This window comes from Lycorma delicatula, chromosome 5 (assembly GCF_047948215.1).
Source record: "Lycorma delicatula isolate Av1 chromosome 5, ASM4794821v1, whole genome shotgun sequence".
NCBI classification, from domain to species: domain Eukaryota; kingdom Metazoa; phylum Arthropoda; class Insecta; order Hemiptera; family Fulgoridae; genus Lycorma; species Lycorma delicatula.
Genome location: NC_134459.1, coordinates 110,302,395 through 110,322,135, shown reverse-complemented (window position 1 = coordinate 110,322,135; position 19,741 = coordinate 110,302,395). Strand labels below are relative to the sequence as shown.

Here is a 19,741-nt window from a genome sequence, read left to right as displayed (position 1 = left end):
ATTTCTGGGGGCTGTTGCTGATAGATCGTGTACAGATACTATTTTTTATCACAGACTACCAATTAACGTATATATTTATATTTCAGAATTATTATTTTGTATGTGTGTGTGTGCGTGAGAGAAATTAAATTATTTATTTGGATTAAAATAAAACAATATAACTACTTGAAATTCGTACGTTAGATGAAAATAAAACAATATGGTTTCAAAATGACTACAGGTTTATGGTAATATACAATCGGATGGTAAGGGGAGAGAGTATTGTTAAGTTTAGTAAATAGTAGTCAACAGGAGTAATATATAAAGTTAAGGTTAGATTAAACCAATTACACTGACTAAAATAGTAGTAAAAAAAGAAGAATCCAGCATGTATTAATGTACTCGTAAATACTGAACGACTTGTTTTTTTCTCTACAACGAAGGAAAATGCAACCGCAATAATGGGTTGTAATTGCACGGTAATATTCTTTAATTCATCAATCCATCAGCATAGACGATCCCGGTGTTATCTATAATTATATATATATATGTGTGTGTGTGTTTATGTATGAGCAACCTCTTTGCTTGTCCCGGCGGCTAAATTATCACTTGTTGGATCAGATTCCATCTAATCCAGCAAATCACAAGAACTACAGTATAGTACTACAGTGGTAGGTATCATTGCATCTTTTTCATTCTTTTTTTCTTTATATTTTCTCTTCTTTACTGCCGCTATGTTTCATTTTCTCTACTATGTTGTGTTGTTTTTCTTTGCATTACAAGACATACACAGACACCGTTTATAATAGTAATTTATGGTTTAACTAACTCTTAATAGTGGAATAGTTATTTTATGATGTTTTTATTATTATAATAATAAAAAAAACTTATTGCTAATTTATTAGGTTGTTTCTTTTTTCTGCCTTTTCAACAGAAAGTTTTGACTAGTGAAAAAATCATTGAATTACTTAAAGGGAAATTCTTTCTGCCCAATTTCAGTAAGTTTTCTAAACAATAATTTAGAAGAATATTTTTTTATATCAAAATTTAACACGTTTTAAACAGAGTATAAAATATGATTTCTTTTGGCAGGGATAATTAAATAACCTGATATTATTTTATAAGTAGATTAAAAACATTCTACATTTTATTTACATTTGTTTTTTATATACAAATTTACGATTTTTTACTTCGTTTTATGACAAAGGTAAAAAATACAAAAGGCAAAATGGATAATATAATCCAGTTGAATATAACTGTGATTTAAAATGCATTTGAACTCTGATGCATTATCATCTTAAAATAGCTAATTTTCATGCAACTAGCAAGAAAATAATATTAATGGTTTTAATACGTCTTTATGACTTAAGACGCATTTTTGAATGATTTATAATACGATTAAAATTAAATACTCGTATAAAAACTTAAATGCTAGTATATTAACTCGCGTAGAATAGAAAATAACGTACGGTACGTCGAGAAAAAATAATTGTTAAAGTAGTTTAATTTCTTGTCGGCAGTGCCAATGGTTACATGAATGCGATCCAAGCGGTTATGTTGACGACTTCTTGACTGTAGGTCATCAGTGTCTAGGAATGCAACAGACATTCCTGGATAAATCGAAACGTATCCAAGAATTTGTGAGCTAGGACAAGTAATGTCGACCAGACATGCTGAGCATCTGGCCTTCATGAGAGACCACGCGGGAGGGCCGAACTTCTCATGTCGCTTTAAATGATGTATTATCTTAACTGAATGCGACTGTTTTTTTAATTCTCTTTGATTCAGGTTTTTCTCTCATTATCGCCGCGAAGAACAGATATCTTCCACATCTGCAACAAAGTGGTTTGTGGTCGCTCGTTGGTCGTCTGTAACTACTACAAGTAGTCTCAATCTTTAGATTCCATACAAGCCTTCCTTTCAACTTGTGTTGTGCAGTTCCCATTCCACTCAGGGTGATTTACCATCCTTAGTGTACGTCATAGACATCGTTATAATGACACCGGTCATAATCATTATTTGAGATTGCACACGCGCGCGCGCGTGTTACACATGTGATCACCGGCTTGTCAACCCTCAGGGTGGTCTTTAATCTGAATATTCTCACTGGTTAGGTCCGATTCTTTTCTTATTTTACAATTTTTTGATAACCTGTTAGACCATCGTATTATTTTAACGTTTAAATTTTGAATACATAAAAAATATCAATCAATACCTTATTCTACTGTCTTCTAATACAAATTCAAATCATTTTAAACTAAAATCAGAACAAAAATGCACACGATATCAAAGACGGAATGAACAGGAGAGAGTAAACACGTTTTTAAATATACATTTTATATATACACTATTCTTGTTTCCTCACAATGAATTATTTTTTTAATGTTACTATATTTTATACAGTTCAAAATTGGTGATTCTGTTTTAATAAAAATTATTTATAAGAATCAATACCGGATTTGATAGCAAATTATCAATAGTTAGGTCTTTGTGGCTTTATTTAGATTAATTTGCGAAATATTCAGCGACTGGCAAATTAAAGCATTGTGTTAATATTTAATGAATGAAAGAGTACTTCTTCTTTCATCGTATAATAATATGAAGTTAGATATAGCTAAAACGGAAACCGCAAAATATTTACTTCACAATATCCGGTTTTTATACGTGTATATATGTATATATATATATATATCCGACCCACAAACTTCTTAACTATATAAAATCAATCTATTTTTTATTTTAATAGCCTATTGGAATTATTTATTATAATTTAAAACAATTTTTATATATTTTAATTTTATTTAGTGGAAGACAAAATACAACTGCTAGTTCCTTTGCTATCAACAGGAAAGTCATTTGTTAATTAAATTAAGCAAGTTGAAATAAAAGGCAAAAGAAAGTAAACAAAAAGATTATCTTTTTTTAAGGAATAGCTTAAATTGAATAGGCGAATATTTGAACTGCAGATTTTTTTTTTGGTTCCAAGTTGATTAATTTTTTTAAAATGATAGATGAAATTTATTTTCATCTTTAATATTTTATCTATAAAATAAATAATAGAAGTACCTTCAAAAAAATCATGGGAACATCAAAAACTATAAGAATTTAAACAAAATAAAATGTAATTAAATTATTTTTATTACATACGAAATTTTTCAATTGTTTTTTCTTTTAATATTTTATATACGTAATTAGATACAAATTACTTTTAAACGTTTCCGTATTTCTATATAGAGATTGCGTAATGGTGAAGAATTGTTTTTCTATAGGTAATACGTATTATTAATCAATATTTACTTATAAATTAATTATAGTAAATAGTTGTTCAGAAAATAACGGTTTTAATGAATAATTTCCAACTATTGTCGGAATAGATTATTAAAGTATTATGTTTATAAATATATAATATTATACATAAGTTAAGCTTTTATTATGTGAATCATACTGCTTTTATTACATTGATGAATAGCGTATTACTTTCATTCATAAAGCTTCTCTCATAAAGAATGGTGGTGCAGAAATGAGTAATAGTTTGCATAACAGTCGAAATCGCTAAATATAGAAAGAAGTATAATTGTTTAAATTGAGCAAGCTTCTTTAATTTAATTTTAATCTTTTATTTTTTTTGTTATGATTAACAGATTCAATTTTGTTAAATTATTTTTTCTTTTAAATTTAATCAAAATGATTAATTTAACTAGGTGAAATGGATTTAATAATCGACTCGTCGATTATTTTTGGTTGTGAGTTTGTTGGTTTTTCCAATAACTACGGGCGGGTCGAAAATAATAGGTGTTTTTAGTAAGGATGAATCCAAAATTAGGATTCATGATAAATATTCATCAACACAAGAGAAAAGTCTACATATTGTATTGTTTAATTAAATTTTTAGTCTAAATTTTTATTTTTAGCCTACAAAAATGATTAATACGTATAGATCAATAAAAAATACAATAAAAGTCAGGGATTATATAATAGCAAATTATTTTTTTTTACAATTTTAATAAAAATCTCTCTATATTTAATAATACTCTTCTAAATTGTTACATTTTACGTATTTATATCATGCATTAAAAACTATAAATTTTATTGGTAAATAACTAATCTATGGTCCTATACCTGTATAATTCTATTTTTTACTATTTATAATTTTTAGTGATTTATACTTAACTGCTAAACTCGTAATTAATGGTTTTAATTCATAAAATTGAAACATTTCTCTTCTGATTTTATGTTTATTAGAATAATTTACTGTTATAAATTCTTTATTTGCTAAAAATATTTTTTATATATTTAAATAAGTTATTTCGTAATTTCATTTCAGTTTTTTCTGTTAAGGGTATCAGTTAAAAACGTTTTTTATTGATATTTCTATCAATAATTCTATTTTTGCAATTGTCAGTCGATAAGGGTTTTTACACCTTTATACTAGTTGTTTTATATAATGATATGGCAAAATTATTTTTGCCATATAGTAAATGAATCTAATCTAAATGTGTTACCGAAAATTATATTTGGGATAATTTCAAAGTTAACCCTTCAATATACTAACAATTGATATGTGTAAATTTAATGTTTGATAATTTTACTAAGTAATTTTACTTTTTACAGCATTAGGTTGCTAGATAATATTTACTTATTTTTAGGGTTCCAGCAAAGTTGCGAAATAAGGAGATTCACAAGACGAAATTATACAATATTAATATATCTGATTTTTTATCTAGTACTTTATGTACACATTTGTTTAAATCATTGATTGAATTTAGGAAGCACATCATCAAAATAAATAGATTTATTTTTAACAAAATGATTTATTATAGCGTAATTTACTTTACTTATAAGATTTAGCTTTATTTGACAAAAATTAAATGACTACGTTGTATAAATAAAAACTAAAAATATCCAGGATTATATCTAAATACAATTAAAATATTTGACCATAGGCTCTATGAAAACAATCGTATAATTAATTAGTCACATAATACACACACAGTCTCAGAAAATTCATCGTCATACTACATCATTATCAAATATTCAATAAAAAGTAAATATTTTACTTTTGGTAGAAATTTTCCCCAAATTTTCAAATGGATGTGAATTAAAAAAGCCATGTCATGTCAAGTTTTTTTTAAATATTTTTTTTTTATTTCAATAGATAATACAATAAAAAATAATATATCTAATCTTATATATATAAATGCGAAAGTTTGTGGTTCTGTCTGTCTGTTTTTTGTTTGCAACATCACAAGAAAACAAACTGATCGATTGCTTTAAAATTTTCAGGATACATTCGTGTTATCCCAGGGAAAGTTTTAAGTCATAGATCAAGGTCCTAACCCCCTTTGAGGTTAATATATTAAAAATATTCATTAAAGAAACAGAAATTAATCTTTTACTACTTCATTATATTTCTGTCATAATGGCAACAGAAATATACTGGAATAAAATGAGTAGTTCTTTTTTCTTTAATAAATATTTGTAAAATATTTAATATTCTCACTACCATCAGGATAACGAACACGTCGGGAGCTCCCTGGCAAAGATGTTCGGGCGAGGGAAGCAAGCCTCTACCGGCTAGTTAATTTATAAATTTTATATTTTTTCAAGTTTATTTTAATATATGGAATTGAATTATATTCAATTTGATGTTTATAATGTTTATCATAAATTGTGTGTAATACTTTTTTGTACGAAAAATAAAAATGAAAGACATAATTAGTTAATTATTTGATCTACTGTTAATACTGTTAATTTGAAAACACTTTTAAAATAAAAATATCGATTCTGGAAGACTAATATAACTTTCATGAAAAGGAGCGGAAAAATTTATCTTATTAGTAGTTATTTAAAAATAATGGTTACTGGCAAGAACTGAACCCTTCCGATTAAAAAAAATACATTACATATATTTAAAGTTATTTTGTCTTCAGTCATTTCACTGGATTGATCCAACTCTCCAAGATTCCTATCTATTGCCAGTCGTTTCATTTCGGTTTAACCCCTACATTCTACAACCCTAACAATTTGTTTTACATGTTTCAAACGTTCCCTGCCTGCACAATTTTTCCCTTCTACCTGTCCCTTCAATATTAACGCGACTATTCAGGATGCCTTAATATGAATATATGCCTTAATAAAGTTTAATATAAAATTTAAAATACTTATAATTTTTTCACATATTTATATCTTACTATAAATCAATAATTTTTTCCTTTTTTTAAATTCTTTATAAACTGTTAATTTACTAAATAATTTAATATAACATGAATTCATTTCCGATCCAAAATGAATACAAATATTTTTTTCGTGAAAAAATTCAATAATTATGTTTTATAACAGGATAAAGTTAGAATATACTATACATATTTAAAATGTTCAGGACTACCGGATCGTATTTAAAATATATTTATATTAGTCTACTTCTCAAAAAAATCACATAACAATTTTCTCTACATATGTAAAAAGGATAACAAAATTGTTAGTGAGATTAAATAAACTAAAGATATATAAGCCTCTAAATGTTATAATTAAATTTTTTATATTATTTACTCATATCTATATAAATTCCACTGGATTTTACTTAAACATTTTAGAATTTAGATTAGTGAATTATTTAACTTGTTCAGATGTATTCTTCATAGAACGAATTTTCGAATCATACACAAATATATTTAGTGCTGTACTTAAACAGTCAATGTAGTGAGTATAGAATTTTAAAAATGAAATTAAGCGAAAATATAATTCACAAATTATTTATCTTTCATTAGGATTCAGTATTTATTTATAGTCAAAACATAGAAAAAATGTACTAGCATAAAAAATTTAACATTTTCTTTCAATACAACATATATTATAAAATAAATATTTTTTTTTATAGAACTGTAAAATAAATAGATTACAGATTTATAATAAAAAAATGTTACTTTATGGAACATTTTTATGTTATTTTATTATTGCATGATTAATATATAAATTAATATAGTCCGTATTTTTAAGAAAAAAATTCATAAACAAATCTATTAATAATTTCAAAATATGTATGATATCAGTTGACTCCGGCCTACAGATACTAGTAACTGTTAATACTTAGTCAAACAATACTATTATTATTATTAGTATTATCTTTACTACTGCAATTAACACTGACTGTTGTATCTACTGTTACAAGTAATTTACATTGGAAGCTGGGTGTAACAAAGTGATTCATACTTTTAATTCATATGTTATTTAAAAGTGGAAGGGGAACTGATTCTACGGTTTAACAATTTAGCCTAAGTTAATCAGAATATAGACAAAATCTTTTTTTGTTTGTTTGTTTTATATTATTATTTGTTGACTGTGTTTAATCGTTGGTTTTACTTTTTTCATGTATGAGTAATTGGAAAACCTGTAGCTAAATATTACGATCTCTGACGTTAATATTATTATATATAAAAATGTTATTTTAACTCTTATGTAAATGTTGATATCTAAATATAAATGTACGTGTGTCCGTTTTAATACAAAATTTTGAAAAAATTATTATAATATATATACATTTTCAGCTAGTATTTTATAGATTTTTAGCTCATAATTTGTGTAGTCGTTTAAAAAAATGTTATTACTGATAAGAATTTAAAATGGCAACATCAAACAATTTTTTAAGCGAAATGTCTTAATTTTATTGCATATTTTATAACATAAAAATAAAAGCATATGAAATTTAATTATATCACATTTTAAACTTAATAAAAAATATCTAAAAGAAAAACTTTCCTCATAAAAATATTTGTGTTTGGTCACAGATATTTGTGGATATTTGTTTCACAATATTTGTGGACTTACATACACAGAAATTTGTTTATAAAAATAATAATTATAAGAAACAAGTTTATAATAATCTTTAAACAAAATTTAAGTTGCCTACAAACTATTGTTATCTAAAAAGTGTTGTTCTGTTACGTGAAATTTAGTATGTAACTTACATACATTTATTGCTATTAGAAAAAAAAAAACATACGAAACTAATTTCCTAAATTTGTTAGAAATTAAATTTAAATAATTTTATTTATAAATTGTGTGATAATTTTTTAATAAAGAATTTTTATTATCACTAAACAGATATAAAAGTTATGAAAAATATATATTAAAATGTTTTTTTTTTTTCAATCAAAACCCAACTTTATATTAATTATATGAAAAAAAATTGCAATTAAAAATAAATTGTATTCGAGCTTTATTATATAAAACCCGTAATAATTAATTTAAATTAAACAAATATTTGGTAAGTAAAAAATTCTGTTTTTTTATATTTAAAATGTAATATTCCTAATAAAAAACAACCGTTATTAATTTTGCTTATCATTCTTCAGTTTTAAAGTAAAAGAATTGGCAACACAGGTATTATAATAAAAGCAGAATCTTATCTACTATAAGATTACTTAGAGGTAGAAATTATTCTATGAAAGCGGTTGAAGAAATGAAATTTATTTTTCAGGTAGACAAATGGACTAAAAGTTTATTTTTGTTGTATAAATAAATTTAACATTTATTAATAGACTAAAGCAAGAAAGAAAAGAGTATAAGTTATATATTTTAGTTAAAGATTTTAAATATTTCTCATCGTTTACTAATCAAATTTTGTATATCTAATTTTACAATATAACAGATTATAAATGTTATTACAAAATTAATTACTGTAGATATTAAAAATAATATTGAAGTCTTAAAATAATTTTCTAATAAAAAATAATAGTTTTACCAAATTTATTTTATCATTAAATAATTTAATAAGTAAATAATGTTTTAGGATATACAGCTTTTAAAATAGATTAAAGTTAAAATATAGTTTATTTTACTAAATTAATGTTTTGCTATAAACAGAAAATGGTTTCCCTATTTTAATATTGAAGGGTGTTTAAAGATTTTTATTTTATCTAACCTATTAACATTAATGGATAGTAAAGGTATTTATTAAGATAGTAAAGGAAAAGTTTATATATATATATTAACTTTTCCATAATGAAAAATAAATGAAATAATCCAGCTCTGTTTGTTCTCCAACATACTAGTAATAGGAATTACCCAGTTTTTGAAAATTATTTTTTTCGGGATAACTGCTAAAAATTCTAAAAAATAAATTTAAAAAAATTTCAATTCGTTTTTATTGTATTTTTTAGGCAATAAGTTTTTTACGAGTAGTAATAAAAATATAAGAAGTTATTTATTTTTTCAACTTATATTCTGTAAATTTATGTTGAAACAATTTATTAATAATAAAAATATTTAATTTAAAAATTAAGATTTAACATTTATCTTAAAATAAAGTTTATATTTTGTAAACATTGCGTAAAATTTGCGCAACCTTATGCTGTATTTATATAAGGTTTACGTGTTGAGTTTTATGTTTAAAAGTAACAGTAAGATCTCTTCTACTCGTAGCGGGTGGTAAAAAGAGCGTTAACACAAGAGCATAGAAATTTTAATTAAAGCTTTCAGTATTGAGCGATGACAAGTGTGCAAAGCGTCTGCATGTCTATTGAGCAGCTATACACCCAAGTGAGCGCGGTCTGATTGACATCAAATGATTAATATTAAACGAACCGAGTTGAGGACTAAAGAGGTCTTTGACCTAGACTTATATAGTTATACTAATAGATTGATAAATAAGTATTAGGTTAAGTACTGACTTTGTATTTTGTTGTTCGATGTGGTTAAGCTGTAGTAAAACATACTGAAGAGGGTCGTCCGTCGAGGTTGTCTGGATGGTGTTATAACAGTCCTTTGATCCCTTTCTAAGACATCCTTTAAGTCCGGCAGAGTCGTCGTCGATAAAGATGTATCCATGTCGGCACTATTGCTTAGCGATACTAAATGATCACGATCACACGGCAGCGCCATACGACATACCGCAGTAGAATGTTCACTGAGGATTGCGTCCTGTCGAGCACGCATATATGACACCCCCTCCTCGACGCACGTGGACTTGATGACGAATTATTCCTTGGGCTTTTCCCAGGTTGACCAATAGTATAACGATGGAGCGGCGGGCTCGACCTTTCTCATTGGATAGCAGGAGGGGCCATTCATTCACGTCGGGTGCCTTGCACCCCCCTTACTACGCCTCCCTCTCCATCTATACTTGACAGCTGACCGACTATGACGTCACTCCCACGTCATTCTCTCTTTTTCAAGAAATATACACTCTCTCACTCATTGTTATCTTTCATTCATTGCCGTTATCAGTGTAACGGAACCGCACATTACACCACTATAAAAAATATATAATACAGAGAAAACCGGTGTGTTTGTTTTACGCAATTGACTGCTGGTACATCTACAACCAGTTGAGGAAAATAAATATAATTAATCGATAAATTTTCACCGTACCAGATCAGATTTGTAACTGTAAAATACCGTTATCTTTTTATCAATTAAAATTTAGGAAAAGCAAAAACATGAATAAGTATAATTTCCATTCTTAATAATAGAAATTATTATACAGTATATATATCTCTGGATATATATATATATATAATTTATGGATATATATATAATTTTATTTATTCAAATTCTAAAAAAAGAAAATAACATACTAATAAATAAATATTCCAATAGACTTAAATAGTATTACATGATAGTATGTGTATTAAAATTATAATTAATATTATAAATACGTGTCAAATATTTTAATTAATTTTTACTGATTGAAGTAGATCTTGTATACTTATATATAAATTATCCAAAATTATTGAACATTTTTCATTATTTAAATATAATTAAATTTCTTCCACTGGTGTTTTAATTACTTAACCATTGATTTTTGGATAAAAATTTTACCATTAATCATTGATTTTAATAGTCAGTCAAAAAGTGTGCGAACAAATTCTTTCATTTTGAACTTCTAAAGTCGGATCTGTTAAGTATTCTATTATGGTGAATCACTTTTATGGGTAATTTATACACATTTTGTGTAAATCGTGTAATTTTTAAAAATTCAATTTAGTTTTCTGCTCTGAATTTGTAATTTATCCCAAGGAAGTGATAAATTTGTTTCGTTGTATCCTCCTAATAGTGGAACGTCTCCATAAATGTAGGTATTTTTATATAGCGAATGACTATGTATATCATGAACAAAAAAATAAAATAAACTGATTTTCATTGTTCAAACAGAAAATAGTTTAAAACTTATGATCCAGTTATCAAATAAAAATGCATCAAAAGAAGTTTTTAAAATATCAAAAGTAATTAAAATTAAGAAAAGATCTATCATTCGATAGTTATTTTCTTTTAGACCTATCATTTGATAAGTGTAACAATCTCAGAGATTAGACATCCTAATTTTTCTTGTATTTATCGTTTTATTGGGTTTTTTAAATAAAAAAAAAGTAAGAAAAACCATAATATGATAATATAACATATAGATTTTCTGGAATTTTGTTAATAAAAAATATAATGGTTTTTAAAAAAACAAAATTTTTTAAAACAATGAAAGCATGAATACTGAAGTGTTTCAAAACGGGAAAATCTGAGAATTGATATATCTTCTGACCTAAATCATTACGTTCGACTCTCTCTATTCAATCGTGGTCCTTTCTTTGGCGTCAGTAAAGATGCATTACAATGAGGTTCCAGGTAAAGTGAGCAATGTTTGTCTTTACGTCATACGTAAAAAGTTTCAGAATGATTTTAGAACTTTACGCAAAATCTATTGTAGTAATGTGGCGGTGTAAATTGTGACACAATGAACTGGAATTTTAAGAAACTATCATGTACTTCTGGAGAACCGGTTGCGCAAGAAGGATTACTTATTCCTATAGTATACTTACACTACCGACAACATTAATCAGTTTTTTATACACGCGAGATCTCAAACAATTATTTCTTTTTTAAAAAATGCTTATTTATTATGATTCCTTTTGTAAATATAGGCATCTTTTACAACTGAATATGTTTACGAAGTCATGTCTTAACTTGTACAATATACTAGATTTATATTTACTTTAGTAAACCAGTTTACTTTTAAGATGTATGCTTAACTTTATTTTCATAAATTACTGACCAGTTTTACTTCACGGCGCGCGCGCGCGCACACACACACACATCACCACCACTCCTACACCAACATACACAACACACAATATTATATTGCAGTCTTTTTTCCTGTACACGTTCTCTTCTGTAAACTCCCGACATTCTTATCTGTTATAAATACTATATGCGGTCTTGTTTAAGGATAAATATTTCTAAATTGAAAAATCTTTTTTTTAAACTATACATAAAAGATTTATTAAAAAGACAATACATGAAAATGTTGACTTCTAAATTTTATATTAGTTGATTGCTTTTAATAATTTTCTGGTACTATTTTGTAGGGTTTCATGTATATCTAAAAATATACTGTTTTTTAGAGTTCTAAATTCGAAGGCCTAATTTTGGATGATTATAACTCGTGAAATCAATCATAAGATTTTTAAAATATAAAATTAAGGACTTTTTAAATTGATTAATTAAATTCAATTGAATAATTTTTATATATTTCATTTTTATTGTATAAACGTAACATCTCTGAAACTTCAATTAGTAAAGATGTGTAACATAGTCGCATTCATTACGAAATCATTGGTTAATAAAGTTATGATGAGCAAAAGTTTTAACCTATTATTTTTTATTTATTATTATATGATGGTGATAACTCGGAAAGGAACTCAAGACTGTCAAATTCCTTTCAAATATCAAAATTAATAGATTTTTCGTAAGTATAAATAAAATTTATTGAAAAAAATCTGGCAAAGTTACGACCTCTTCCACTTAATTAAAAAAAAATTACTTTTACAAAAAATCTACCCATCATAATTTTAGGTTAATAATTAATCAATTTACAACATTGAATTCGAAACGAAACCAAATAGCATGCTCCATATTTTTTTCAAGTTGCGGAGATATTATGTCTTTTACAAAATACCTTTAAAAACGTTTGTAGTTTTAGATTTAGCAGATTAAAATATTATATAAAATAGTGGTTGAATATTTCTATAATATCAGTAATAGATTTCATTAGTTATACTAATCCAATCTCTGAAATCAGGCTCTGAAAATATTTTTTTTCCAGAATTATCTAAAAAATCGTAAATTGTTTGAAAAACCTTTTAAACAATCATAAAACGAAAAATTAAGTAGTCTAAATTTTTTACTTAATTTATGAAATCCGATTTTTTATTTTTTGCGGTATTTTTCCACAAACTTAACATATAATATTTTTAATATTTAATCGGATAGAAGATATTATCATCACTTAATTTGATATTTAAAAATATTCAGTCCTAAACTCTCCATCTTAACCAGTACAGGCACTCAGGATTTCGGAAATTCTGAATTCAATTTTTAGAGATCCTGAAATTATATTATTAAGATATTCTGAATTATTGTTATAACAGCCTTATTTTTGGATATTTGTGATTCTTTTTAATGTATAAATCTTTATCCTTTTTAAGAATCATACCTTATACATGTATACCCAGTTGAAAATTCAAATCATAACAGAAATTGTGTGATTTTATTAAACACTTTAACACTATACAAAAAAAAAAAGTTAATATATGTTGCAAAATTAATTTTAAAATTGGATCCTTTATTTCTAGCAATGGAGATTCTGATACTATAAACATGTACTAATTTAAAACAAACGTTCTAGTTACATTAATATTTATGAAATCACAATTATATATAACAAAAATAAAATATCTTTAAAATGAATCTGTTTCTCATCACATAAGATATTATCTTCAGAAAACTTACATATTATAAATTATATTATTATGTAACTTATAAAGGAATTTACAAGAGTTAGAAATTAACAAACAGTAATCATTGTAATTATTATTACTTTAAATGTTTGTGATGTAAATTTTAGGATTTTTCTTTCATAAATTTAGTATACTAAAAGAAATAAGTATACTAAATAATTATTATTATTATTATTAATGTCTAAATATGTTTAGACATTTTATACTCTATACACAAACAATTCTGAAGAAACTACAATTAACCAGGGTTTAAATACAGTAAATAAAAACGTTTGTTTATTAATGATTATAATTATGACAATTTTTTTAAATTTACACTTATTTTTATTAAATCATTAATTTCTCTCATCTTTAACATAATCCATAAATATTTTCGATAATATACTATTCAAGAAAGTTCAGGATTAAAATTTTGAAGGTATTGTTGCATTTTCCTATCAAGTTTTACTTCACTAAAGCAGTTTAACAATGTTATAAAAATATATCAACAAAAAATTAAAGAATAACTAAACATTTTTTTTACATTTTTTTTACCTTTTTCAGCATTCGTTCAACATATACGAACTCAAGTTTTTGTAAAGGTGTTATACATATTTTTATTTATTTCCTAATGTGTTCTTTGCAATCTGATCAACTAGTGAACAAAAAGCAACCCCCCTACCCTCAAGACGAAATAAGATGAGTATGATATGTAAGATATGTAAATGAGGTGTAGTATTGTACAGAATTAGGCCAATCATTCCTGAGACGTATCGTTTATTGAACTCAAACTACCTAATTACATCGGTATCTATTGTTTAGTAATCAAATCCATATTAAGGTAACTAACTTTTACTAGAATTTGAACCTTAGATCTCTTAACTTCGAAAATTAGCTGTTAAACAACTTATTTACGAAACGAGTTAACGACTAGACTAGCCCGGTGGGCTATGTATACATATAAAAATTTTTATCTAACAATAAATGATATCTAATTACTATTCATTTCTCACAATTTACATTAAACAGATCCAAAAGATTTTAAAGTTGGTATATTTTTAATGTTATCTTTATTTTGGAAAATTTATAAAAAATTCTGCAGTTTGTTTTCATATATAGCTAATATATTTTCTGCTGTAATTTAAAATATATATTTAGTTTTTACTCGATGGTATTGGTTTCTTTTGCGTAAAAGCAAAACTGTTATAAATTAACTTTATTATATAAACTTCACAGATTTTTTTTTCAGTTTGGAAGAAATATATCCTTACCCTTAAGATTTTCATGAATTATTTTTTAATACTGTACGTATTTAAATCATCCTAGCGTTATCGTTTTTGTTTTATTTTCATGAATGAAATAACAAAAAGTATATTATTACCCGAGCACAAAACTAAAGTTTAAATTCAAACAAAATTATTTAATTTTGTAAAAACTCCAAAAATAAACAGTATAAATAGTGTAAAATTATTTTTAAGCAAAGGTTTACAACATTAAAAAACTAAAATTTACCTTAAAGGATTATAGAGAGAGAGCCTCTGCCAGAACAAATGAAAAAAGTACGGAACGTGTATGTTTACACGTGGGTTATGTACTGTGTGTTTTGTAAGAGATGGTTGTAATAGATAGATTCAATAAAATTATTTTCTTGAAATTCTGAATACAATTTTTTTTTACCAACGAAAAAATTGTCCATTTACCGGTGAAAAAATATTCCACCAAAAAATTTTTATTTCGAAAAAATTCAATAGTTTTTTTGTATATTTTGTTAAAAAACCAATTAGAAAATAATTTCTCAATAAAATAGGTAAGTAAAATTCTTTATAAAGAAATTTGTTTCGTTAGGGAAACATTATAAACTATTTCTTTATCAGAATTTGAATATATTTTTGTATATTGTATTTAAGGTAAGATATTATTTGAATTGATCCTTAAACAAAAAACTAAACTTTAAAAAAATAGATTTATGGATGTGATAAAATAAATAGTTTAATAAAAAAATTTAAGTTAGTTTTTAAGATCTTTTTATATTTACATATACGACGACGTAAAAAAAAAATTATTTTATCAAATATAAATTTAAGAAAAACAAATTTTCTATCATAACCAATATAATAAATTTATATTTCTGAGAGAAAAGGAACTGACAACTTCTAGATGTTTACTCTTGGCTTAACAAATGTATAATTTCGGTGTTATATAGATTTCTTTCTTCTATCAATAAAAATAATATGGTTAAATATTTTTTTATGAAGTTAACTACTGTACATTTTATTATATTTTAATGAAGAACATGTAATTCAATCCTCCTTCATTTAGAATAACTTGAATTTAAACAGGAAAAATCATCGTATTCTATTTAGACGATTAGCAGCTTTGTCATTGATAAGATTATTCTGAGATGCTGTTGGATTTAGATTCAAGTAGTTTTTCATATATTATTAAAAAGTATAAATCCACCTTACCAGCAATTAAATTTGAATTCTCCAGATCTTTCAGTTCTGACGATGGTCAGGAGATTAAAATAACATTGTAAAATAAAGTTAAAGAATTTAAATATTAAGCAATCATGATTGATAGCTGGTCAGGAGTATACTGTTGACTGTCAGTCATGACTGCTTAATATTTTAATTCTTTAACTTTATTCTACAATGACATCTTAATCTCCTGACGATGGCCTAAGGACTGAAAGAACTGGAGACGTCAAAATTAATTGCTGGTAAGGTGGATTTATACTTTTTAATAATTTATTAATGTATAGTGGTAACCCATACCAGGTGTATTTCCGGTAAATATTTGTTAGGTACAGTTACTTTAAATAACTTCTGAATATTTTTGTTATTTGTTCGTTAGATTTCAATTGATGTCATTCCCTTAGAAATGGTAGGAGTAAACTGAACTAATCACTCACTGTATTGTATTTAGACATACGACTATTCTTAATTTTCCTCATGAGCTGAAAAGACTGTGCGCTGGAGTATGAAATGGTCTTTTGTATATTGACAATATACCTAACGGTATTTAATTCTTTCGGGTTAAGAAAGAATGCTTATTTTACTCTTATTTATTATTTTATAAAAGAATCAGATAACTCAATACTAATTTTAAATTGATCATAAATGTTTGAGGTTTTACAAAACAATAATGTTCAAAGGTGACTAAACAAAAATAAACAAAAACCAGTTTTTATTACAGATTTTAATACTTGTCATTTTACTTTTAACGTTTATTTTTATTAACCAGTTTTGTCAATAGGAATCTATAAATACATATTAGTACTTTTTTTTATAAAGTATAATTTTATTACATTAATCGTATTTAAAAAGATAAGTGTTAAGAAAAAGAAGTATAACAATTATTTCCCACGTTATATGGTTTTTGTTTTTATAATGATTCATAAGAATTTCACTTGAACTGTTGTTTGGACCTATGCTCACCGAATTAATATTAACGCAGACGGAAGTTGGGCACTGGCCAAGAGAGACAGCGGAAGATTTCCCCTCCACATGCAAATGTTCCCCTCCAGCCCATGAAACTATCTCCCTTCCTCCCCCCGGACATTCCACAGATTCCTTTGAAGGCCGGTCAGACTCATGACGCAACAGTACGCGGGTCAAGTATCATTCACTTTGTATTTGGCGGTAAACTTCGTTTTCTCCTCGTTAATCCGTCTTAAGCATTATAAAACTTACTTCGCTTTATAAATTTTTATGCTAATTTTTTTTTGTTATTTTAATTTTTTATTAATTATTTTACGAGGTGTATTTTAATTAATAGTACATTTCAGCAGTGTTACAATTGATAAATATATAAAATAACATAATTTGAACGTTAATGTCTTGAAATTCCATTCCATTTTGATCGCCTTACTCGACTTTTATACCATTGCATCGCAGCTTATCAGATTATTATTTTAAAAAATTCTACTAATCTTGTTTCGGTTTACCTAACTTAGTTCCCTTTCTTTTTTAAACTACAAACTAAAAAAAAAGTGAAGTTATTTGTAGTCAATGCCCGGCATATCTAATGGTAATATAACAATAATATTATATTACGCTATTTAAATCAAATCCAATTATCATCATTGACTCGCCCACAAATCATTACATCATTAAATTCCTAGGCTTAAAAAGAGTAGCTACTAGGAAATAAATTCTCTTTTTTAATGTAATTATCAACAAATTAAAAGACCTTTGCTTAACAGTTAGAAAGAAAATTATCACCATTGAGAATCGTGTTGCATAAGAAACGAAAACGTTTTTGATGAATTTTATGTAATTAAACTATGCTATTTCTATTTTTACCAGCTTTATTTTAACTCGCAATGTTTTTTTTTCATATTTGTCGTCAGATCTTGCATCCTTAATTTAACACACTTCCTGCCATTGCCGATTGATGAAATTTTGCACAGTTACTAAGGTCGGATGACAATACAATATTCCACCATTACGTTTGAATAAATCCCTTCGTACGTGGTGAAATTAAAGCTGCGGGTGTAAAAAATTATAAAATCTGTAAAACAGCTATGCGGGGTTTTAAATACAAATTAACTTACTAATTAAGCTCATGCAGTGCATGATAATAATTTTATTAACTTATGACTAAAAAGCATAAAGCAAGTCTTTAAAAACCATTAATAATTTTTATAATACTATTAATAACAATTACTGTTTAATAAAAAAATCTGAAGTGGACAACACCTGACTTCCTTGTAAGCCTATTAAATACATTTACACATTTTTTTTTTAAAGGAAAAGTACATAAAATTTTATTTCATTAAAAATTTCTGATATTTTTTAATTTTTTTTTATTGTTGTTATTTATCGTAAAAATTTTGTTACAGTCACAGGTTAATAATTGTTAATAAATCAATATATTTAAATTTAAAAAAAAGTTTAAAAAAAGACATGAAGTCTGATAAAGCCTTCCCCTTGCAAGATCCATATATTTAATTAATTAAAATTTTATTTGGCTATAACTCTGACACCAATGAAAATAAGTACCACTTATGGTTGAAAAGCTCTCAATAAGGCCGTTAAGAAAAAGTCAGTTAAGAAAAAGTCCAAAATTCAATTTTTTTTAATTTTGGGCTTTTATGAACACTTTTGGTTCAGTCTATTGCAATAAAAAGCGGAGGTGAACAACTAGATATTACAACAGTCCTAAATCAAAAATTTCAACATCCTATTGCTGATAGTTTTTGAGTTTGCGAGATACATACGTACATATTCGTGACCTGCAGACGTCACGCCGAAAATAGTCAAAAATGGATTCAGGGATGGTTAAAATTGATATTTTTATTGAATTCTGGTAACCGAAATTTTTCGAGATCACAATACTTCCTTTACTTCGTACAAGGAAGTAAAAAAGAGCAAGTAGCGACTATTTTATCAAAAGAGGTAGGCTGGAGATTATTAAAAATGCTACTGCAGTCTTATAAAGCAACGTAAATAATTTAAAAGCATTAATAATTAATCATGGCAATTAATGCCAAGAGTCATAATATCATGACAATTTTTTTAACTTAAAAATGTATCAGTAGATACATTTCAAAAAAAACATTTCTCCTACTGTTGTAAAGAAAATATCACTAACGATAAACATAAAAAAATTGAAAACGTTCTGGGATTTTTACCCTTTACAACGTTTAAATTCCAGATTCAAAAATATATTAAAAATTACGTAATTTCTCTCTCACTCCCTCTCTCTGTGTGTGTTTGTGTGCGTGCATGTGTGTGTGACAGAGAGAGATCGAGTGTGTGTGTGTGTGTGTGTTTCAGTATGTTTTTCGATATCTATACTATACAAGAACGGTTTATAATATTTTCATAAAATTCGACGTTGTATCTCTTATTTTTAAAAGAATTTCTATTTTATTTTTTAATAAATTTGGATTTGATGCTCGTTAGGGAGGAGATAATAAAAAGACTGTAATGTTAAAGGGTGAATTTAATGAGTTGTTTAATCTTGCATATATTTTAATTTATCGAAATATGTTA

At 25.8% G+C, this 19,741-nt stretch overlaps 1 protein-coding gene across 4 annotated transcripts in view; it reads right to left on the bottom strand.

The window, feature by feature from the left end:
* The window catches only part of LOC142325296 (uncharacterized), a 315,502-nt gene that overhangs the window by 14,486 nt on the left and 281,275 nt on the right, over positions 1-19,741 (bottom strand). The window contains exon 1 of one of the 4 annotated variants that reach the window (XM_075366855.1): positions 9,648-9,873. The exons of the other annotated variants lie outside the window; for them this stretch is intronic. Coding sequence (XP_075222970.1) covers positions 9,648-9,858 — 211 coding nt within the window. The 5' untranslated portion in view covers positions 9,859-9,873. Of the gene's footprint in view, positions 1-9,647; positions 9,874-19,741 lie in introns of those variants that run through there. 4 annotated transcript variants of the gene reach the window in all.